Source organism: Watersipora subatra, chromosome 6 (assembly GCF_963576615.1).
Source record: "Watersipora subatra chromosome 6, tzWatSuba1.1, whole genome shotgun sequence".
NCBI classification, from domain to species: Eukaryota; Metazoa; Bryozoa; class Gymnolaemata; order Cheilostomatida; family Watersiporidae; genus Watersipora; species Watersipora subatra.
In genome coordinates this window covers 58,367,973-58,393,125 of record NC_088713.1, presented here as the reverse complement: position 1 = coordinate 58,393,125, position 25,153 = coordinate 58,367,973, and the positions used below count along the sequence as shown (strand labels likewise).

At 34.6% G+C, this 25,153-nt stretch overlaps 1 protein-coding gene across 1 annotated transcript; it reads left to right on the top strand.

The window, feature by feature from the left end:
- The first annotated feature begins 255 nt into the window (after nt 1–255).
- Nucleotides 256–23,559, top strand: LOC137398529 (uncharacterized). The gene is made up of 6 exons (XM_068084647.1): nt 256–336; nt 6,829–6,894; nt 12,557–12,640; nt 13,815–13,883; nt 20,585–20,698; nt 23,058–23,559. The coding sequence occupies exons 2-6, from the start codon at nt 6,840–6,842 to the stop codon at nt 23,408–23,410; spliced, it is 675 nt and encodes a 224-aa protein (XP_067940748.1). The 5' UTR covers nt 256–336; nt 6,829–6,839; the 3' UTR covers nt 23,411–23,559.
- Nucleotides 23,560–25,153: the final 1,594 nt, after the last annotated feature.

Below are 25,153 nucleotides of genomic sequence, written 5' to 3'. Positions count from 1 at the left end.
GGCTCGCTATACGTAACCGCAGAGACAAGCCATTGGAGAAGGCGCGTCAGTCCTCCGTTGCATTTTTAGTTGCTAAAAATCATAATGTGAGCACCGCTATATGATGAAACAGTCTAGTTTACGCTAACGAAAAACCCGTTAAAGAGATCATGAAAAGCAGCCTTGGCTTCATCAAATAATATAAGAGCATCATACAATAAGTGAGCCGTAAATCACTTTGCTTGCGCGCGCTCTTCGAGCAGACGCGCTAAAACACTGCGTTTTGCTAGGAATATGATAATTTTAGTTCCAGTCTGGTATAAACAGCTGCGACGTATTGTATTCAACAATCAAACAGTGAGTAATCGGTTTTTATTAAATCAATATACCCGATATGTTTGCTGTATAAAGTTGTAGTTAAGACATCCTTTTTATTAAAACATAAATCTAAAAGCTTTTCATAATTAAAACTGAAGTAATGGTTTGTGTTGGCCATGTGCTCGAAACCATGCCACAAATTTTTACGTCAGCCTATGCATGTTTATGATTTAGTGAATAAACAAATATTGAATAATAATAATAATAAGTTCATGAAGACGAACAACGAAAGTAAAATCGTTAAAGATTAGCTTGGACTACATTTCAACAAATACATTTTCAGAAACCCAGAAAATGTAAAAATTCGTGATCTTTACTAGTACACTATGGATTGCTGTCGTAATGACTCACTTATAGAATAAATTATACTCATTTTTATTATCAATTATCAGCGTTTTTGTACAACGGTGGTAAAAATGCGTTAGTGTTACTTTATTGTGGATCATTAAGAAATGTTCACAACTGAAAGCTAAGATTTTGCTAATCAAGTTTAAAAGGACTTTATTTTATGCCTACGCTTTTGTTTCTGAGACAAACTAAATTATCAGAGATTTAAGTTGGTCTGAAGTCAAGTCAGCAAAGTATCATATTGTTTGCTTTTTCATCCGTTTTTTAAAATGTTGTTTGAATTTAAGAGCTTGTGAAGTTATTTATCAGGATACGCTTAATGTGGACTGGTACAAACAATAAACTATCCATATCTTTTAATTATTCCTTTTTGTGTGCGTAATCGTTATATGTGTATATTATGAGTAGCCGTCATGTAATGATGTGTTGTGGATGGAGCCTGTTTTCATTGTAACTCTCATATAAATAGCCAACTCCTTTGCTCTCTTGAACTTGTCAAGGTCCGTCCTCAAAGATATAAATACTTTTGCATGTATTGTTATTCATTATTGTGCACGAAAGAAGACATCTTACAACCTTCGCTGGATCTTTCTACAAGCATCAACTATTTAAAAATTGTCTCCATTGCACCATCATTCACAGCGCACCCATAAGCATCATATCAATTAGCAACAAGGCTGGCAATTTTCTCAATTGTTCCAGCGTCACAGTGCACCAGCAGAACAGTGCTCTTTCCCTGGCCATTTCCATTTGTCGGGACTATGAAGGCATGAAGGGATGTTTTTCCTTTAAAAATCACTAGCAAGTTTGTAGTTACAATGCGTGCGGATAGAGGATCAGACAGCCTTCCTTAGCCTGATAAACAACATCCACTTCACACTATCCTCTTTTACAAAAATCTTTGTTTCAAGAGGCCGCTTTAGTGAAGAGTTTTTTAAGTAAATAAAAAACCAAACTAGCTTTCCTCTATTCGATAGTGATTATTAGAACACCTGACTCACAAGAAAATGTTCTGCAAAATCATATTATAACAGGTTATACGTGTACCTAGTTTAATTTTATATATATTTTTCTAGGGCATTTTAAGCCTTGGCATAGGTTTTTTTATGCAACAGTGTTTGTTGATGGCTCCGCCCACTGCATTTATTCTTTGCTCTGAACTTATTTTTTTGTTGATATTCATGTTGTAGTTCTAGTTGGTTGTCTTTGGCCTCCCACACTTTGGCACCCTTTTTAGGCTTTGTCTTGTCATGTTTAAGAAGCTCTCATATCCTTTTTGCTGACACGTTATTTTTGTCTTGTTTGCAATGCTAAAAAGAAACGTTGGGTAGCTCAAGTCTCACTGGAAAACCTTTGCTGTCCTGACAAAGCTTGACAAAACAGATGCAGCTCAACAACACGCATTCTTTCAATACTGTGTAGGACCTAATGTTGCTAAGGTCATAGAGTCAGTCAGTAGCTATAAGGATGGGAAGCATCATCAAACAAAATGATGACCTTTTTAGAAAAATACCATATATGGAGACAGAAATTTATGACATAATTGGTTTCTCCTCAACTCACATATAACAATTACCTACTGAGACTTACTCAGAATCATGTACGCATCCAAAACGTTACCGGTACAACATCACAGATGAACTCATTCAAGATCCAGATCCAATAGTTTTAGGCATGCACAGTGATAACACCATAAGAAAACTCTGTGACTATAAACTCACTCTTGACACCATTAAACTGGACTACACATGAGAGTTTACTAACATTTCTCCTAACAAAACCGGACTTGAGCAAGCTCCAATATTCAGTGTTGATGAAAAGACTCCTTCATATCTATATGTTCAGAATAAAGCCCGCCAAAAGATCTTTACGGTAACTACTGTAAGAAAAAAAGGCCCTTTGCTTCCATATCCTGATCTGACTAGGAAACCTTCTAATGTGCAAAGTCATAATGTAATGACCGAGGCAGTGTCAGAAGTGACAACTGTTTTATTCACTGCAGAGCTAACCATGAACTTGTAGAGAACTACTGACCTTCAGCTGTTGACCTAGAAATAAACTCATACATAATGATTTGCAAGCTCCACTTGTGGGAATTTGCAACAACTTTTCCTTTCATGGAACAACTACTCTTTAGTGTAAGAGTAAAGCCAGCCACTGCTCAATTGAGAGGCTCATGCAACCTAATCAAAAATCATGTACAAATTGGACTCAGACTGTATATGTGGAGCCCAACAATCATATAACTTTGGCCTGCTCATCCCCTGCTCATCCCTAGTTTTCTTGACCTCTACTGTTGATGCTCTTACACTGAACCTGACTACATTTTCTAGTACCCATACAGTTTTGAAAGTTTTATGGCACTTAGTAACACTCTATTTATATAATTATAAGCTGCATGTTGGATACCAAATTATTAGATTAAGTTAGGTGTGACTCGACTTGAACACCAATATATTTTTCTGAGGTATTTCTATGGGTTATCGTACGTTGCACCCGTACCTATTTAAAACACTCTTGCAAATCCCTAGTGTTGAACAACAGAATTTTGCTTAGCAAAATTTGCTCATCCATGTTATAAAACTGCTTTTAAACTGATAATTGCAGATTTTGTGAAACAAAATGGAAATCGCTGGAAAGTGCAAATACATCTGGATGCTCGTTGTCTAGTTTCATTTCTTTTGTATATATTCATATGTTATTGATGAAATTAAGCAAACAAACATTATCTTAGTAAAACTTTCTGAAATCATCATAACGCCAAAAAAGGCTTGTTTGATAGGCATAAAACAAAAAAAATGAAAAAATCAACCCTAAAACCTGCAATTGACAAAACTAGTTGCGTGGGAAACGGTATGTTTATCCAATCTCTACACAGCTAGAGCAGGACCACATCCACTGGAACAAAAAGCATACACCGACCATATGACAAAAAGCTGGCATAGGGGCAGGGTTGTTATGCAAAGCCAGATAGCTCCTTGTGCGTATGTGTAGACCTAACCCATCTAATTTTGCCATTAACAGAGCGGTATTTATTTGGTATTTAGATAAGTCTGGTAATATAGGGTAAGATTGGCTGCTACCACTGAATCCATCATGACTTCTTATCACCCTTCTTACACCTGAAGGAAAATTCTCATCTTCAAATTATCAAATTCGCATCTCCACAGCGCCGAAAAACTCCCAGGGATATGTGCCTTACATTTTGGCATGGTGGCAGTCAAGTGCAACATGGGTTGACTCATAAAAAATTCCAGCAACATGATCTATGTGTAAAACTGTCATTATAGCACCTATCTAATGTAGTCTAACAATGAACAGAAGCAATTGTAGTGTTGGAGTCACATTTATCAAGTTTCTAGGACAGGCAGTAGATAGTGGTGCTATTCATGCAGAAACCTAGAAGGAAGCTGCTATCATTAACTTCTCAAGACTGCAGTGAAAGGCTGTCCTAGAAAATGACTTAATTGACGGACCTCTTAATCAACTACCGAAGCTTCACATTACAGTTATTTGGTATCAAAAGATTCACCATGTCTTACTCTGCTGTGTTTTAGGTGCAAATTATGTTGAAATGTGATTACAAGCTTTAAAAGCTCAAACCGAAAAGTGAATCGTCGCCCTCAACAAAACGCCATAGGTTGAAATCTTTTTACATAAGGGCTCAAATGGGACATATTTGAACACGATGGCTTCTGTTTACACTTTCATGCAACCTCATTCGTTGAAATATTCACACAAATAAACTTCATGCATTCGATAAAACATGTCTATTGTCCTTACACATCTATTTCATCATTTTCATTGTAATGCTATCACTGTGAGCACTGATATCTCAAAACATAACGTAAGGATTTGTTTAATTTTTCAATCTAACCTGAAGGATAGCATATCATCCTCTGATAAATATGATGAGCCTGTTGGTCACCTGCGATAGTTGAAATGCTGCAGAAACTATTCGCGCTGATTGGCAGGAAGTATGGGTCACAGGATCAGATTAACCAAACTGTAAAGTTGCGAGCATCTAAATTTGATACGGGCTTTTCGGTGAAACCCGAAGAGTTTGTCATAAACTGGTGCTACGAGACGTTTTATATTGCGACTTTTATTGGCCTTTCAATTCACCTGATACCCTCACGTGTCAAAACAATAACCAAAATGTTTGGAAACGTCATCAAAACTAAGAGTAATGGCTGTGATTAACTGTTCTGCTTTTTTAGCTTTTAAAAGCTTGTAATCACATTTCCACATACAGTGAAACTCGGATAACTCAAACTTCAAGGGACCAGCAAAAATGTTCGAGTTATTAGAGCGTTCAAGTAATCAGGACACTCATAAGTGCACGTATTTATCAGTAGATACATGTACATACACAAACTATATATAAATCAAAAGCATAGATTGCTTGTTGCAAGTTTTAAATGTTTTTAATCAGAAAGTATAGATATTTTTCTATCACTTGAGATTTGTTTGTTGTTTTAGGTGTTGTGACTGCCAGGACCTTCTCAGATTTAAATTGGCAAAACTTGATCGTGGTTAAAACGCTCGGAAAAAATGCATACGTATTTTTCTACCGAGCGTTTTAACAGAGATTAATTTTGCAGTAAGTCAGTTATTACAAAACTGCTTTACTATTAAAAACCCATTATCTATTTTGCCGATTTTACTTCAAATTTATCCGAATTTTACCTCGCTTTTCTTGCTTTCATAGGGTTATCGTTAAGCGGATGTTTGGTGAAATTAGATTTTTGCAAACCTTTAGAAAAGTCGTTAATGCAAATATTTTGCCGATGTTGGTAATAACGAGGCATAAGAACTACTAAAATTCGATGTTTATCTCTATGGCTTGGAACAAATTGATATTCTAAAGCGATAGTAACAACCGTCTTGGTAGCCGTTTGGCAAAAAACTGTTTGAGTTAACGGAGTTTTGGTCGAGTTATCTAAAGCCATTTATCATTGCGTGGAAACGGACTAAACAAATACGTTGAGTTAACCGTGTCTTCGAGTTATCCGAGGGTGAGTTATCCGAGTTTTACTGTATTTGGCATCAACACCACAACAGAGTGAGACATGGTGAATCTATTGATACCAAATAACTGTAATGTGAATTTTGTTGCAAGTCAACGTTTAAACATATGATTATTCATTTTCTTTCAGTTTATGGTTCGGCCATTGGGAGAAAAATTCATCACAAGTTATTTCATTACAGTCATTCAACAATAGAACAGCTTCTATTCGCATACACTTTATATAGTGAATACCAACATTTTTTTTAATTTCATCTGCATTTTATGTTGTGCCTTTATACTTATGCTTTATAATTTAGCTGTCACTTCTAAAGGAAGTCAAACATTGTACACTTCAAAAATGTTTTAATTTGTATCAATTTTCTTCCGTCAATCTGTTTTTTTAGCCTTCCTTTGTTTACTTCATCAAGAAGTAAACCCAAAATCTATTGTAGCCAATAACAACAATAAATGTAATATGTGGCCAGATTGTGACATTAATAAAACAAAATAACGTTGCTCATTGGGTGACCAATAAGGACTTTCGTATTTTGACTAATCAACATATACTAGTTACTGCATATGCTGTATGTAAAGCATGTATATATGAGAACCACAATTTCTATATTTTACTATTCATGATTATATACTGACATACACTCGTGCTCTTTGAGTTCGCGCACTTTGAAACACACTACTCAATAATAAATACCTTTTATTTTGGTTATTATTACATTGGTGATACATGGATAATCGTCCAATTTGCATGGTGACCGTTTTCAAAAATTATCTTTCCATGAAGGTCCACCAACATTAAATTTTAATTTTGTATTTAGCATATGCTCCATCAAAACAACCTTTGTTGAACCAATGTTGATTTGACAGTCAACGGTTTTATGCTGTATCTTTTTTTTGTCACCACCACTGCTAGGCAATCTAGATCACTAGGCTATGACTCCTCCTTTTAGCAGTAAACATCATCGGGCAGTCTACGGTTACTGTAGTCTTCTATATTTTTGCCATAGTTTCAAACAGGGCTTGTATGCCCTTTTTGAAAACCTGACATGTTACGATAAAAGCCTCATGGCCGAGTCAATATTTATTCTTTCTTCTAGACTGGATAATCATGCGTGGAGCTCCCTTTCTCCTCATATGCCTTACTCTTGCATCTTCGTTGGCAGGTACCTTTTTATTCATTCATTCTGATATTTGTTTTATTTGCTGCAGATATTTATTAATACTTTTTCTAGGCATAGCGACATTTATACTGCCTATATTTGCACTCTCCCACTCACACTATTACATAACTGTGGCTTGCGTCAGCTTTTTAAACAGTTCGTTTTTATATAAGTTGAAGCATCAAACAGAGTAGAACAAAACACAATTTTGTGCAAAGTATGTTGGACTCGTAGAATTTGTGCTTAGCCAAATCGTGTTATTTTCAATTCTTTGAGACAAAAAAATGAACAACTATGGCCAAAGCAATATTTATTTTGCCTGCTTCAGTATTTTTTCAACCAGTTCTTATATTAAGTTGTAGCATCAGACTAAACCAAACAAGGAACTATTTTTCAAGTATATCTTACACCAAAGAATTCTTACTTATCTCAATCGTGTTATTCTCAAAGTTTTGAGTAAAAACTGAAAAACTTTCAAGTTTGAAAATGGGTCGTTGCAAATAATAAAAACAGGTTCTCTAGGTGTTAGTAAGTACTTTCTATTCTGCTACTGAAGAGAATTCTAATTTCTTGTCAAAAGCTTAAATTTTAGGGTTTCAGATCAGCTTGTGAATCACCTTACAAATAAAGTTGAACACAATGAATCAGGTTTCCACCTTAGTGGATTTTGATTCAAACTAGCTCTAATGGTTGTGACAATCGATATTCTCAGACATGCTCATCACTATTGTCACTAATATTTGTAAAAAAAAGTTAGGTGACGTTTTAAAGCTAGTTACTTTTTCTCCGTATTTTTTTGTGATTTATTCTAGATCAAACAAATGATTTTTTGGTTATTACCAATATAGTGAATGCATTTTAGTCATAATGCTAAACATCGGCATTGTTTTCGAAAAATTTTTTCAGAAAAAAGGTAATTCATATTGATGTAATCTAGTCATTGATATGTATGCACTATCACGATAGTCCAGTTTTATTCCTGCCCACACATGTGCAGCTAGTGCTCTATAAATAGCTTAGGATTAATCATTCCCCTATCTTTTGTCTTACTTACCAGCTGGTCAGCTGACCTTGTTCAGTGTTGAGTCGGCTAGTTTTAACTGTGGTTCAGTTGTTAATAAAGCTGTCTATTAAAATGTTACATTTGTGTATTGCTTCATACTACAAGATGTAATAATTGGTGTCAGAAGTGGCATTTAGAAACCTTTCCAAATACAGTCAACTAACATTAAATTATATTTAGCTGTCAACAAGGTACAATGTTGATAAGAATGTAAAGGCCATTCTAGAGGCAATGCAACAGCAGCAGTTTCAACAGCAGTTTATGAAACTGCTCAAAGTCATCAATACCAAAGTTTGAGCCATTTGATAATTAAGCAATGAAATGGAATGTTTATATGGAGCACCTTAACCAGCATTTCTTGGTATACAATACGACAGAAGATGACCAAAAAACGTCCATGCTTGCTGTCATGGGTAGGACCAACAATGTATGAGCTACTAAAGAATCTATTTGGTTCAGAAGTCATCGCTACAAAATCATATGATGAACTAACATGCAAACTCACAAGCCATTTCAAAGATACCATTCATGTTCAGGCTGCTCCATATACATTTTATCAATGCAAAATGAAACCAGCACAAACCTATGCAGACTGGCCCGCTGAGCTTCAGGGTTCAACTCGTAATTGCCACCGTTCATGCAAGAGTGGCAGAGGTCAGCAAAGTTACGTTGATGAAATGATACATGACATGATAATCAGAGAAACCGTGCATCCGGATATTCGACGACAATGTCTTCTTGAACCTGACCCCCTACACTAGAAGATTTTCTCAAGAAAACCTCAAGGATGTGAGAACCCCAGTTACTGAGAAAATAATCTCAGGTGAACCTAATGAGGTTTGTCTAGCTTCTGTAAACAAGATGACCATCGATTATCAGGAGAAGCGAATCTGACACAAAGGCCAAGGACAACCGATTCAAAATAAACGCAACAAGTCATGTTCTGACTGCTAAGTAAAACATGATAGAAATCAATGTTTTAAAGACACCTTGTATGCAGAAGCTGCCACTGCTGCACCAACTCACTGCTGTGCCCACTCCACTTGACAAGCTATGGAAACCACCAGTTTCCAGTTAAAAGTGTATTTGCTGTTGATGTGAAGGGAGGACAACAACATAAGACTGATGTTTGGTTACTTGTTGGCACCAATGATGGCACCAATTTTGTCGGACTAGATTGGAGTGACACATTTGGCCTATCTGAACAGGGTTTAGCAGCACTAAATCAAGATTACCACACACGAGCTGTTACTGACCAATTTCTAGGACCCAGAAGAGTTTCTGAGCTCTCTGCTAAATATCCTGATGTTTTTAAGAATGGATTAAGCTTGTGCACTAAAACCAAAATACCTATTCACCTAAAGCCTGATGCAAAACCTGCATTTTTCAAACTTAGAAGTACAGTGAAACTCGGATAACTCAAACTTCAAAGGACCGAGCAAAAGTGTTCGAGTTATTAGAGTGTTCAGGTTATCAGGACAGTCATAAGTGCACGTATTTATCAGTAGATACATGTACATATACATACTATATATAAATCGAAAGCATAGATTGCTTGTTGCAAGTTAAAGGGTCTCTCGTGTGAAGTTTTAAATATTTTTAATCAGAAAGTATAGATATGTTTCTATCACTTGGGATTTGTTTGTTGTTTTAGGTGATGTCACTGCCAGGATGTTCTCAGATTAAAATTGGCAAATCTTGATCGCGGTTAAAACTCTCAGAATAAATACATACGTATTTTTCTACTGAGCGTTTTAACCGAGATCAATTTTGCAGTAAGTCAGTTATTACAAAACTGCTTTACTATTAAAAGCCCATTATCAATTTTGCCGATTTTACTTTAAATTTATCCCAATTTTACCTCGCTTTTCTTGCTTTCAGAGGGTTATCGCTAAGCGGATGTTTGGTAAAATTTGATTTTTGCAAACCTTTAGAAAAGTCGTGAGCGAAAATATTTTGCCGATGTTGGTAATAACGAGGCCTAAGAACTACTAAAAGTCGACGTTTATCTCTATGGCTTGGAATGAAGATATTCTAAAGCGATAGTAACAACGGTCTCGGTAGCCGTTTGGCAAAAAACTGTTCAAGTTAACGGAGCTTTGGTCGAGTTATCTAAAGCCATTTATCAATGCGTGGGAACAGACCAAACAAATACGTTGAGTTAACTGTTTTCGAGTTATCCGAGGGCGAGATATCCGAGTTTCACTGTATATCTTTTTCTTGTCGAGAAGCTGTTGTTAAAATGCTTAGTTAAGAATGATGTCTTCAAACACCGACTACAGTGACCATGCAAGACATAGTTGTGGTATCTAAGCCCAACGTCAAAGTACGCATATGTGGTGACTTTAACGCCTTAAACCAACAGATATCAGTAGAGCAGCATCTTCTGCTGAAGCTGGATGAACTTCTTGAAAAATTCAATGGAGGTAAATGTTTCTCAAAAATCGACTTGGCAGATGCATACCATCAGGTCGAACTTGACGATAGTGTAAAGAACTTGTGTGTCATAAAAACACCCCTGGGTTTATTTCAATACAATAGAATGTGCTTTGGTGTTGCTGCTAGCTGATTAACTAACTCGAGCTTTTTATTGGCTTTTCAGTTCACGTGAGAACATCACGTGACAAGACAATAACCAAATTACGTGGTTACGTCATCGAAATAAAGAGATTCCAATCTACGGCGGCTTTTCGTTTTTGAACTTTTAAGAGCTTGTAATCACATTTCCACATATTTGGCACCTACAACACAACAGAGTAAGACATGGTGAATATTTTGATACCAAATGACTGTAGTGTGAATTTTGTTGCTCGTCAACCTTTAAAGTTCCTTGAAATGCATGTTTAAAGCCATGGACTGCTTGTTGTTAGGCCTATTTAGTCCATAAGACGATTTTGTCGATGACTATATGCCAGTTAATCGTTGTACCAACAATAGATAGCACATATTTGGAGTAGTTGTACAAATTACGGAAAACAATGGCACCAAAGTGTCGCAATTGAAGACATGTACGTGTGTTTACCTACAATGTATGAATTTATTTTCATATATATGAGCTGTATCTACTTATGAACATTCGTGTTACGAACAACAGCGAATACGAACTGTGTTGTGCATATGTAAAAAGTTGTTTATAAGAAAAATGGTAGATACGATATTCGTACAGAGATGCCCTAAGGTAGACATTGTATTGATTCCATTTAATTTATTTGCATTCATATTTTAATATGGTTGGTGAAAACTGAAAGGCTTCCAGTGATAGTGGAAGTTTAAAAAAGAGGCGAGTCATTTCAAATAAAACAAAAGTAGTAATAATAATGAAGCTTGATATTGGTGAAAAGATGGTGAGTGTTGCACGTGCCTATAACATGAATCGTTCGACCGTCGTCACGATTTACAAACGGAAAGACCGTGTTTTTGGAATGTAAAAGGTGCAGTGCTGATGCACTCCTCGTTCAATAGCAAGAAAAGAGGAAAAGTCTTGGAAGAGATGGAGAAACCTTTCTCAACAAGTGTTCTTTAAATGCAGTACAAACTAATGTAGCTTACGAACAAATTCGCTGATTTAATAGTCAATCGGAATGTACAGTGGAACCTCGGATTTCCAACATAATTCGTTACCGAAAGTTGTTTTTCGACAATCGAGTCGTTTGAGATCCGAAACATCTTTTTCCATTAGGAATGATGTATGTAAATTTTAATCCGTTTATATTTTTTTACATTTCACACCATAAGCTGTACTGTATACGCATACTATAAATAAAGACAGGGAGTCATAGATCGTTTTTAATTAGTAAAAAGTGTTCTATTTACGATGATGGAAAAAAGAGAACAAAATGTAAACATTTTGTATGTTTTGCTCTTACAACATCACCAACAGTAAAGGTTAAGTTACAATACCAAAAATTGCAGAAATTTATAATGAAATATATAATCAAACAGCAAAAATTCAACAGATCATTTACAATTAAAAATCGTCTGAAAAAGAAAATATAAACAGGAATAGGACTTTCACATCTTTGAAGGAGAATCCTTCTCCAAAACATTTAGGGTAACCCAACTAGAGAAGTGGTCTCTCTAGAGAATTTCATTGGTGGAGGAGACGTCTTCCCAGGTGGCTCCTTCATTTTCAAAAAGAATTTATTAGGCGTAACTTGCTTCTCTCTTTGTTTGAGAACCTTCCGAAAGTTTTCATGCTGTTTCCGGATTAGTTTCGAACGCTCAATTCCAATGCGCGTGCTTAAGTTTGGTTGAGAACCAAATTTATGTTCGAGATCTGAGACGAACAAATCTCAAATTCTTTGGTCGACAACAGAGTTGGTCAAGAACCAAAGCGTTCAAGAACCGAGGTTTCACTGTATATCATTTGTAAGTTGGCTTTTCAAAAATTTTATCAAAAAATTTAGGCTTCTCAGCAGAGCTTGGATGTTGACTGCACTGCACAAATGAGCGTTTAGTTTAGGTTGGGAGCGTCTGTAGTTTTTATGTCATTCATTTGGCTTACAATGTGTAAAATTTCATTGGCATGACTTTGGATCGGCTATTTGCATGGCCCTGGTGGGTCCCATGTAACAATAGTGATGAGCTGTATTTCCTTCATAGGTTTCGCAACCAGTAAAGACGCTACTGCAGTCATAGATGACAAGGTTCCTACTATAGGTGATCGTGAACTGCCCTCCACTGCTGGTAGGTATTTATTGACAATTTTTGGCCAACCCATAGATATCATAGCAATGAAAACTGCTTTAATCTGGCATGTCTCAAATTAATCTCAAACTAATTTGAGATTAATTTTTGAAATTAATCTAATTTAATCTCAAATTATGAACAGATATTTTTAAGTTAATCATTCTCTATGTTAGACTATCTGAGAAAAGTATTAAAAAAATCTCAAATTTCTATTTCTATTATAGTTTTGACTTAATAAAATTTTGGATGAGAATTACATAAAGCGGCGCAAACAAATATAGTTGTATTACTAACAATTTTGTATTTTTTGAGAGTATTTTAACCTTGGTACTAAATGTTGAAAGTTTGAATAATTCTGACAAACAGGTTTAAAAGTCAATGTAAATCAATAGCAATTCAAAATCTCAATGATTACAGAATCTTCCCAATATATCTTGAAGATCCCTTTGCTGCAATTTCTAATAAACATACGACGTACTGTTTGTTGTCAAACTAGGCACGAAGTACAAAAATATTTATAACTTTGTGTTTGTTTTCAAGCTAGGAACAAAGCACAAAAATATTTATAACTTTGACCAATGCGTATAGAAATTTACTTGTATCAGTATCATAAAGATGATATAAAATGATGAATAACTCAAAGCAAACATTCATATTATGAATAAAACTAATTTCTTTTTTCACGATAACAAGATAACAAAGCTTGAAAGGAAAATTTTAATGTAGCATTAAAAAAAATTGAATAATCTATTCAAAGGGTGCTGATCAAATTTACAATTTCAAAAGCTTTTGTATGATAGTTGTTATAGTCAAAATCATTATGTAACATCAAGTATGTAACCGCACACATGGACTCATGTTTGCAGTTCAGTCAACTTCTGAGCAGAGCTTAGAAACTGACTAAACTGACTTAAAAACTAACTAACTGCACACATGAGTACTGAAAACTCAAGAAATACTGGAAATGCCTAATTTTCACCGATGAAAATGATAAAATTTGAAAGAAAAGACATGATGAGGCAAAATAATCACGGAAAAAAATTGAAGAATGAGCGGTAAACTTGGTTTTCCATCAGCTTACGAATGCCATCTCTACCTGGGCAATGTCATGTGACAGCATAGTATTAATAGTTATTTTGGCTTAACTCTTTGAGGCATGTACTATTTTTAGGTGCAGCTCCTGTGGCGGCTAATGCTAGTTTTTCAACTACCGGAGTTGCTAAATCTACTCCAAAATATGGTGAGTATCACTCAGAAGACTTCAGATTGTTATCATTAAATATAATGATTGACGTTAAAATATAACTAAATAAAGTTGTTATATTGGTTGAAGTTTTGCTAACTTTATGCAAATACGTCAATTGGCGTTCATTCTTTCCTGTTATAAGTCACCTTGCTAGGCAATTGAAGATGTGCAAGTCAACATTTGCATAATTATGTGTGACCATTTGCGTAATGGTGTTAATGCCGACCAAATTGTTAAACTGATGTGGCATACTTTCGGTTAAATCGTTTCACTGTATAAATCATTTCTGTTTAGTTTTTGAATTGGTGTTGTTGAGTTCATAGTGCGCAGTAATTGTTTTTTCGGTGTGGTCTCTGTGCTCTTTGGATAAACTCTGCCAAGATCCATTAGGCATCGAATTCGTATTTCCTATTTCTTCATGTTCACTACTGTTCCTATGCACCCATTCGTTCTTTGCTCTTCACCTGTTTGCAGGATTTTTTTCTACAAATCCACAAGATCTTTATACACCACATACACTGTATACACACTAATATATCAAGCTTGAAATGGCATGAATCATTTTATTAATTCTTCCCAATAGTTTGCTCCCAAGTAGCACACACATCGTTTTAGTAAAGTCTAGCTTTTCTGGTTTTCATACAATTTTTTCACTCAGAGCTGAATCTTGATCTCGATATGGTCATAGTTGACATCTCTTAGTATTCTTCTGTCGTGTTACATAAAATACATGGACAGTTGGTACTGAAGTCAAGATGTCAGCATTTTATACGTTACTAATCAAATATACCTGGGCTTCATGACTCATTCAAACGCATGGAAAATTAACCAATTAATGAAAAAACAGTAGGACGATGCCTAAGAGTTATTTTGACCAAGGTAAATTGATGAGCTTCGTTGGTTAATATGTTATTTTAGCATATGAGATCTTATCATCGCTTTTTTCCGAGCTATTTTTAATGGTTGTACTAATAATGAGATTTTAAGAACTAATATGTTTAATCCTTATTGACTTTTATTATAGACTTGCTCCAATGCGTGTAATTCTTATTGACTTTCTGTTATGCTCTTGTTAAAGCCCAACCACGTGTCCTTGACTTTGAAACAGCTTTTGTTGAGGCATAAAACTATATTTGTAAAAAAAAGTATTTTAACCGCTCGAACCATTATCCTCTTAGTTGATTACGGTGAAATATAATCATTTACTTCACTCTGGTCACACATTAACTAATTCACATAACTGCTATATATATAATGTATATGTGTGCGCGCGTGTCCCTTCAGCTATAGATCTTAAAATCTTGGTATTAACATTCTGCTTTCTGTTGGATTTGAACTCGCAACGAATCACCAAGGTTCTTATCAGAATAGACGCTTTACTACTGAGCCAGAACACCATAGTGATCAGTTTTGTTATCATATAGAACATATTCCATGAGCGTGCTAATCATTTTAGCCTTGCATCCACGAGTTACAATGCTTCTGTTCAGAAATTTTTTGGGACCTGAGTATATGCAACACGATGCTTGTTCATCTTTTTTTGTTAGGGCTAATTTATTCGGTCTCACGATATTGACAATAATTTATCTCAAACTTAAAACTGGACGATTTGTGTACTGATTATATACGTTATTAAAAGATATGCATTGATGAATTTGCCATGGTGAGTTATCCGTATACGGTATATCTGATATCCGCGTAAATGAAAACGTTTCGCAATGATAAAACTGATGTTAAAAGTTTAAGGTTTACTAAAATACATACTAAAATTTCCTTCAAGTATGTGTTTAGTAAACTAAAATCATTTAAGTTAGATTCAGCATTTATGTTACACGTCTGTCTCGAAGGTAAAACTCTACACGTAGTAAATTGTAATGTTATATTATCTTGGGCGGGCAGATCATAACCACAAAATTTACTAAAGTTCCTGTAGGTACCTATAGTTACTAAGGTTTACATAGTATTTTGGCACTATTTTTAATGATGATGATTAGTACCTACAAGTATAGCCTACGATATTAGTCTACATGCCAATTTTTGCATGCCAACACCAAAACAAACTGAAATCATATAATTGTATACCAAATAACTTTGGATTGTAATCGTAGCAAAATAGACTATATATAGCCATTACTTGCTAACGATTTCACATTAACATTTAAACACTTTTGTTTTTTTATTTTTCTTTCTAATTTATTTTGACGAAACATTTCTTTCAAGTTATGAAATTTTAAATTTACAGTTGTTTGAAAACCTTTACAGTTGTTTTATTTATTTTAAGCCTCTGAGGCCCATACACAGAAGCTTTGCTCTAAAAATTTTCAAACTTTTTTGATAGTTTACAGATATATGTATGAGTGTTTTTCTAATTTTTTTATTTTCTACAACGACACTGACCTGAGATATTAAATGTTGCACTCACGCAACATTGGGCTTTAATGCTACCTATATACATTACGCATTAGACAATAGTGTTATGAAGTATTTGAGACAGTAAAATACCTTTATTTGAATAAATAAATGGTAAATGTACTTATATACATATACATGTATACTGATACATACATATACATATATATAGTACATATGTTGTATATATATACATTCAGTATATATATATTGTATACATACATACATATACGCATACATATATATATATATATATATTGTATATATATGCATACATATATGCATACATATATGCATAAATATATATATACATATATAAATATATACATATATACATATATATATATATTTTTATATATATATTATATATAACACAAGCATATAAGTTTACATCACTGTTTGGTACAAATGGACTAAATCCTGGAGCAATATAAACTGTTCCAAAGTAACTCTAGCTCTCCATTCGCTTGCAATGATAGGTACAAAAATAATATCATTCATTTAGAAAGCAGAGACTATTTCACATTTTGTAGTAGTTATTTTCTTGAACAGCTTGCCGTGACTTCGCTTTGGAGCCTTTACTGGCCAATGAGCAAAATTGTCATAGTGACCATTGCACGGACCTCTTCCAATTTTTTAGCTGGTGTAAGGCATAGATTAGCATCACCCGCTGCAGCTGGTCGTTTTTCTTTGGCAGCACCATTGACATGGATGAGACTGTCGGCAACTTCAGCTTGAAATTTTCTTCTATTTAGTACTTTATTTAGGGTAGCTTGAGAAGGCGACTATCACTTCTGTAGATATTCCAAATGTTGATTTCGGCTACCATTACCGATTTTGTTACAAGTAGAAATATCATCACCGGCTCTTCATGGCAAAACGATACTCTACTAAAAGTAAATCTTGCAAATCACTGCCTCCCATATTTTTATGTGGTTGTATAACAGCAGGCATGTTATAAAAACGATGCTTTTTTGACCACTTGTCCCACTGTTTGGCTTGAGCAAAGGGCTGTACACCAGTCAAAGAGGAGAGAACGGTGATATCTTTGTTGTCACACTATTTGACAACAACCACATTGTTTAGCTCCTTTACATAGCTGTCCTAAGATCCTTTACTATCTCGTTTGAGGACTTTTGCATCATTGAGCATGCATTCTTGAACCCTGTTGGTTTGAACAGTATCTGTATAGAACATCCCAGTTTTATTTAGCTCAGAGATGAAGGGAATAGCAATAAACAAGTTGCCTCCGACAATTTTGTACCTCCAGGTCATTTGTAGAGTAGATGTTAGCTTGAGTACAACTTCAGATCCTTAGCCCTACTCCGTTCGTTTACAATCACCACCCTGGTATACTTCAGTCATGAAAAATGCCACTGACTTCTGCTCGATGCTAGATCTTGAAGCGCCATGGATGCGGCTTACTCTTTATGTATTGTCGGGTTCTATTTACAGACATTCATTCCATATGGCACCTATCCTTCATCACATTTTCCAGAGCTCGTCTAGCAAATTCGTTCCATCAATTCTGCTTCTCATTCGAAGGCGATTGCTGTTGCTGTTTAAAGTGGAAGGTTTTGAATACATTTTGTATCTAAAAAACTAAAACAGCATATATTGAAATATTATTCATATAACACCTAAAATCGCCCAAAAAGAAAGCTTACAGACCTAACTATCATGCTATATCAAGGGAAATAATTGCACAATTTTGTATCATTCGGAAATACCAATTTGCTTTGGTAGTAAATGACTAATAGCAGTAGTATTATTAGCAGTGAAAGTAACCTGGTAATATTACTTCAATGGTAGTCAGTGTACCTCTACTACCATCTTTAGAACCCTAGTGTTATGCACATAAACAGGAGTGAAGAGCATTAGCCCCAACAATGGTCTATTGGAGCGTCCGATACTAATCCCTTGGCTTGCAGCTTAGCTATGTAGAGCCCAATGTTGCACTCCTGCACAAGAAATTTTGAGCTCATATAGATAGAAGGAAAAAATTTACTTCGAAACATTTTATGTGTGTAAAAATATGGTCAACATAGTACCAAAAAACAGAAACTGAGTTATTCCAACTTACCTCAAAGAGCTATAAATCTTTGCCTAAAAATTTGCTTTCCACATGTGTGGTCAACTCTCAATTTCATGGAATGTTCTAGAGCTATGTGATGACATCACGAGCATGAAATCCAATCAATTTTGGGTTTAGGGTTGCATAAAGATATGTAAGAAGCCACTTGAGAATAATATTTGGCTATAAAGCATTTGTAGTTGCTCTATCTAGTTTTGAAATTTATGTTGCACCAGTGCAACAAGGGGCCCCAGAGGGTTAATTTAGTTGTCCCACACAAAACCTTTTCCTCGTGGTATGAATTTTGAAAGTTACAGTTGTTTGACAACGTTTGAAAACCTATTACAAAATTTTTCTATTTTCTATCTTAATCTATTTCAACTACACAAAACACTTCTCTCATGATATGTAGTTTGAAAGTTAGAATGGTAAATGTTGTTATATGTTAAATACAAATCAAGTTTTTGTCCAAATACTTTTTTAATACCTGGGCCGGATAGAATAGTAGTTAGTATGGATATACATGTAAGTCTAATTTAAGTAATCTAAATTAAGTACATCTAATTTGTTATCTCATTCACTTCCGGGTGGGTGCATTATAGATATATCAACTCGATCAATTTTTTTTAGTTAATTGCCATATTATGGATGTTAAAATTAGGATCTTTGATCAAAGGAGTAAGGCCAAAATGAATAAAGTAAATGTCACTGCTGTTTTTTTTTGTTTTTTGAGATATATAGATATATATCAAAGTTTGTTTGTCCAGCTATAACTATTAAAATTTTTAGAAATGAATTTTCAGTTTTACATTGGATTTGAACTCACAGGGATTGCAACCTCATGGTTGTAAACCGATTCTCTAACCACAAGTCTACAAAGGCTCTTGCAATTCCACAGCTCTTATTATATACTAGCTCAATAACCTTGTTATTATTAATTAATTTTATCTTTCACATTCATTATTTTTCGATATTTTTGAAACTGTAATGTTTTGATGCCATTACCTGTTGTTTTAATTTGTAATGTTCGAATGTCCAATTTCAATTCAAATGTGCTTTTGCAATCCTATTTCCGGTTTTTCCTAATGTTTGATTGCTAGATCTGTAAGGGCTAAAATTTTTCATGTGCACAGTTGTATTATCTCTAGTAGGAATAGCCTCTACATTCTCATTCTGTTTGGTCAGACAAATTACCAGACAAAGACAGCGGACCGGATGTCTCATTTCTACATTTTTATCGGTATCGAGAGGTACCAGTAGCATCATATTGAAAGTGTTGATGGATAGCTTCTACTAGAGCGTTAATATTTTGTATACATCTTTGTACTAATTATTGTTATTATTATTTTAACATATTCAATATTTTTATTTTTTTTAGATTGTATTAATTTTGTCATTGCCAAATCATTGCAATTGTTACAAAACAGACTTTATTTAGCCAATTTATTATTTAGCTAATGTTTGGTCATTATTTCACATTCACATTTAAACACTTTCACAGCTTTTTTTTCTTAATTTATTTAAACTGCACAAAACATTTTTTCTTATGATATGAAGTTTGATAGTTAGAAGGGTAACTGTTGTTATTTATTAAATAATAAAAAACTTTTCTGTGCAAAAACTTTTACTATTTGGGCAACATCGGACATTCACCTAGTAAAACAAGTGATACAGCTAAATTGGAAACATTTCACAATTTTCATTGTGTGTGTTTAATTTTCTTTCAGCAAGTAAAGGTTTTGGAAAATCAGAAGTTGTCTAAGACTACTTTCTTTGAAACACATGTTTACATGTAAGTGAAATGAGTTCTTTATCTGAAATTAATACTGTCTGAAAGATGAGACTTGGCTTGTTATTGTGAAAATTATTTGTGAAATTTATTTCAATTCGGTCTTTTGTAGTAATAACTTAAAATTATAGCAATTTTCTGAAAAATGACCGGCACTTAAGGTAAATTTGCTTTAAAGCTAGTTTGTTGCTAATGAGTTAAATCAGTAATTTTTCATATTATACTTTTTTGGGTAAATTTGGTTTTATATAACCGCCTTTTTATGAAGCAGGTCTTCAGGCTTGGTCTGCGCAAGCTTTACTAAGCCTACCATGTTTGCTAAGCCAATTCCTGCTTATGTCCTGCTGTTTTGTCAAACAAAATTATGTAAATGTTTGGTATAAAAACAACGTTTTTTTGAGTTATTTGCTCTTTTATTGTTAGCTGAGAAGCAGGAAATGGCTGAATCTCCAAGGGCTCTTATCCAGCGACCAACATCCAAGCCAGGAAACTCTTTTAGCAAGTGGAACCAGTACCTCTCTTCTCGCTCATCTGGAGGTTAGTAGCTCAAGGAAATTGTATCTAACAGGAATCTTGATGAGGATGTCAGTCATGTGTCTTGTGCTATCTTTCACACCAGTAGAAGACTTGTTTTTAGATTTTTTGTTTCCTGCAAGCCAATAAACTTGCAAAAACATCATAAAAACTCCAAAATGGTTTGTTTAGTCATTATGAACCCTCGACTGTACACGCCTCACTACATACATAACCCGATCCAGGAATATTTACGTTATAGCAATTCTATGTTATACCAAACAGGAAAGTATAAAAAGCCTAATTCATTCAAAGATTTAAACTCACTCCTGCGACCCTTCACACGGAAAAAGACCTACGCTGAACTTTCTAATGTAATCATTGTACAGTAACTGGGATCATCGGTTTGTATCAAAACTTTTTATCATAACCTTTTCTTTTATGCATGCAGTTTGTTTAAGCTTCATAATAACGGTAATTTTATGTTATATATGTGTATATATGTGTGTATACATGTATGTGTTTAGACACCTTAAATGTTAATTAAATTTTTTTACTTTCTCACACTGGAAACCCAGTGAGTGACACGTATGCTACAGTTTGCAATCGACAATCTGCAACAGGCTTTTTATGTGTAGTAGAAGATGAGTTTTGAGCATTGGTCCATCAAAAGCAGAGTTTAGATAACGACAGTGATCCTATTTAATAATATGTTATAACTCTGCACATCTAATAACAATAATCTAACAAATAACCACAGCTTATGGCGCTACCATTACTGCTAAAACTAAACCACCGTCACTAGTAGAACTACTAGCCATCAATGGATGATCGTCAGAAGACTATCGATCTACAATTGGTATAATGCTTCTGACACAGCTGGTCATTGCAAAGATAAAATTGCGATAAAAAAGTTTTACAAAGAGAACCTGAGCACATTGTGGGCACATGTTTTCCATTGTTTAACAGACTGGTGATTGGTTCATTTCGTTTACATGCAGACACTATTCTCCTAATCGGGTTAATATTTGTTTTAGGTTAATTAATAAATTGCTCACATATCAGAAACATATTGTACGAAACTTACAAAAGCCAACTCGCCGAGCCTCACTGCTTGGATTCTGGTACACAATGAGTTAATTCTCTTCTGCAACCTTTTGCTGTGATAGGTGCGGTGTGTTACAATTTATAGGGTTGATTTATATGCAAATTTTTAATAATTTAGTTGTTTTGGAGTTGTTGTTTTATGGTTGGCTTACATTGGAAGGCATACATGTAAGAATCTATGGTAGTTCACAATTAAAGCCTTGGTCACATTTTCTTGATCTTGCAGTCGAGCCGCTGCTGCACTGCTGGTTAAAAGCGGTTGAGCTGTCAGTCAATAACCGATCAATACAAAATAGTATATTATCCATATGATTGCATTTAATTGAACAGCTTTCATTTATTTTATAATCTTTTCATTTATATTATATTAAAGTTTATAACCCTGATAGAAATGTGTATTTTTAATCAGTTGTTGCCTTATGTTGGGATTAGTCGTCATTTAATAATTGACGTCATTGGTTTGTTAAAGAGAATAACGCTATATATTCACATCTTCAAGTTCTTCACTTTGCACCCAAGTCAGCTTCATATTAACCCTTTTGCAGGCATAGCGAACTTATTGTCGTTTCGCGATACTGACACCAATGGGCAGAGCGACCATAATGTCACCACGCGAACGTTTTTTATAAAATGATTTCTGGTTAGCTCATTGTGTTTTTTTATTTAATTTTGTTACTAATAGTAAACTAAAATATATTGGTTTTTGTTAGCAACAAAAAAATTTGCTGTTTTGAGAAGAAAAAAACCATCGTTTTTTGCAATACTAAACAAATGAAAAATCTGAAATAAAAACATATTTGAATAAAATGGAGATTTTTGTTTGTAGCTTAAATTGTTTATGCTTCTGTTACTGCTTTCTGAATATTTTCCCAGAGTGCAACAACTTTCTTTTACTGTCATGGCGTCCTCCAAAGGCTATAGGCAAAGGCAAAACTATAGAGGAACAATAATAAGCACATGATGTCAAGACTGCGGTGTAGGCTTCTGCAAGGGCAAATGCTTCCAAAATTACTATAGCTAGAGAAACACTTATATATAAGAATTTGACTTATAAATGTTTATTTGTATTTACCTGTATAATAAAAACATAATACACATATACAATATCATAAATAAAAGTGTATCAATGATCGTTTTTAAAAGCAATTTGTGAAAATTAATCTGCCCAGGGGGTCTCAAATAGCCCAAAAAACTTGCCTGCAAAAGGGTTAATGTGTGGCCAGCTCTTTAACTGCACCACTTGTTTGTCTAACTTTCCAATCCCTCTCACTTTCAGCTTTCATCTCCCTGTCCGTCCTCTCTATGCTGCTTATCTTCTTCGTAATCGTTGTCGTGCGACACCGTAAAAGGGAGAGAAAGGCTATCAGCTATGCAAAGTCAGTCAATGACCTGGCATTACCCGCAACTTCCCAGTCTTCCCATATCCAAGCCGAAGTTTCTAATGGTTCTATTGGCTATGCAAGCGTAGAAAATGGGTCAAGCTCCGCTTCAAAAGACGTTCTGCCTAATGAGATGGAGGGTGTAGCCGGTCCATCTCACGCATACAAAAACCCCGCAGATCAATATCAAGATGTGGAAATGCAAATGCTGGACGACGATGACATACCATATGCTGATTCTAGCTCGTAGGTTGCTTGGGCAGAACCATTAGCTGTTCCTTTTGTCTCTGTATTCGAATCCTTGTTTTTCTCCACTCAGTTATTTTTTGGCTATAACTTGCCTTATTGTTTTGATGTTTCTTAGCATGTCATCATAAAAATAAAATGATCTCAAGTCTGCATCTTTGTGTTCTATACCCACCAATCGGCTAAATTCAGATTAACACTGAATGTTATTCATTTGAAATTCAAGACAGTACGGGCCTGCTCCCACTAATTAGGGATGAATATTTGTATAATATATACAGGGGTATCATCAAATGCAAGTGATACTGTTTGGCTCTGCCAAATTCCAAGTGTGTGCGTACATGGTGTCAAGCATCATCTTTATGAAGAGAGTTATTTGTTTTTAAATCAAAGTTATTTAAATTTTGTAATTTGATTTACCTCTTTTTGATTATTAATCAAAACTCAGCCGTTTCATTTCAATTTAAAGATACTTCAGCATAATAAAAGGATCAAAGTTTATTCTACAAATGTTTTTGTCGGTTGTAAGCAAACACTCAACAATGGCTTCCTATGGTGACAACAAAAAGTATGGGCTGCATTATGTCTTATTGTACGCGGAAGGCCAGAAGGAACGAGATGAGTGTTAGAACTACATGCATTGAACACATTTCAAGAAAAGTGAAGAAGGTAATTGGCATTGTATCATGACAGATTAAGATTTTAGTAATCATAAAAACTCGCTCTATATTGAAGGCGGTAGTGGTTAGAAGTTTAAGGGATACAAAATTTTCATGAATTTTGTTTTCTTTTGTACCATCATTGTATCTCAAATCAATTTTGTATCTCAAATCAATTTGTTTCGACGCATCTCCCTATTGAAAATCATGTAATATGTACTCGTATTAATCTATTCAATTACTATGAAACTGTTCCATAACACAGCTAAATTACATAAATATTATACACCATTTCTATACAATTGAGTGATAGCACATATAGTAATAAAACAATGTGATAAATGTTTATAAAATCAATAAAAATGAGTTTATTTTACAAAAATGAATGATAATGTGATGCTAACAGGAGAAGGTAGGGAGAGGTGACAGAGAGTCGTAAGTTATCTTTTTATTTGCATATGTACTCTGATAAATATTTATTGAACAAATAAAATAACATCCATAATTCTTTTTAACTATATAAATGTTTAGTCATTACCTTCATACCTGGCATTTTTAGCCTCAGTTTACTATTTTTCAACACTTAGGTTGGGTTTTTGACCCCACTTTTCTCTGGTCCTTCACTGCATAAGACTGGCTCAGTTTCAGGCTCAGAGTTCAGTTTCTGCATCCTTCTTGTAGTGTTACGCCAGTGAGACATGTATCATTAAACAAGACACTCACACTCCTTGTAGACAATGTTTTTTGTGTCTTTTTTGCAACGAAATCAGACATTTTTTGCCACTGGCCAAAAGTATTACAAATTTCATGTGAGTTAATGCACTGTTTTTCTCACCATTGATAGCTGTCATTGCCTCTGAGTGGAAAATCGTCTGAAATTTCATCAATGAAGTTGTTAATACCAGCATTGTTTAACACCAAACCTCTGGATCAACTGAAAGGTTCAATCTTCTTAACAGGTTTGATTCTCCCAGTCTCGCTCTAAAACCAAATCAGGCTGAATTTCAAGTCCTTTCTGTAACTCATCACCAGGCTGTGTGTATATTTTAAGAGAGGTCGCAATGTTGTAATAATCTTTTCAGAATTCT

Coding starts and splice junctions, on each gene's coding strand:
- LOC137398529 (XM_068084647.1), top strand. CDS start 6,840: ATGCGTGGAGCTCCCTTTCTCCTCATATGCCTTACTCTTGCATCTTCG. Junction 6,895..12,556: donor TCTTGCATCTTCGTTGGCAG/GTACCTTTTTAT, acceptor TTTCCTTCATAG/GTTTCGCAACCAGTAAAGAC. Junction 12,641..13,814: donor TGAACTGCCCTCCACTGCTG/GTAGGTATTTAT, acceptor TACTATTTTTAG/GTGCAGCTCCTGTGGCGGCT.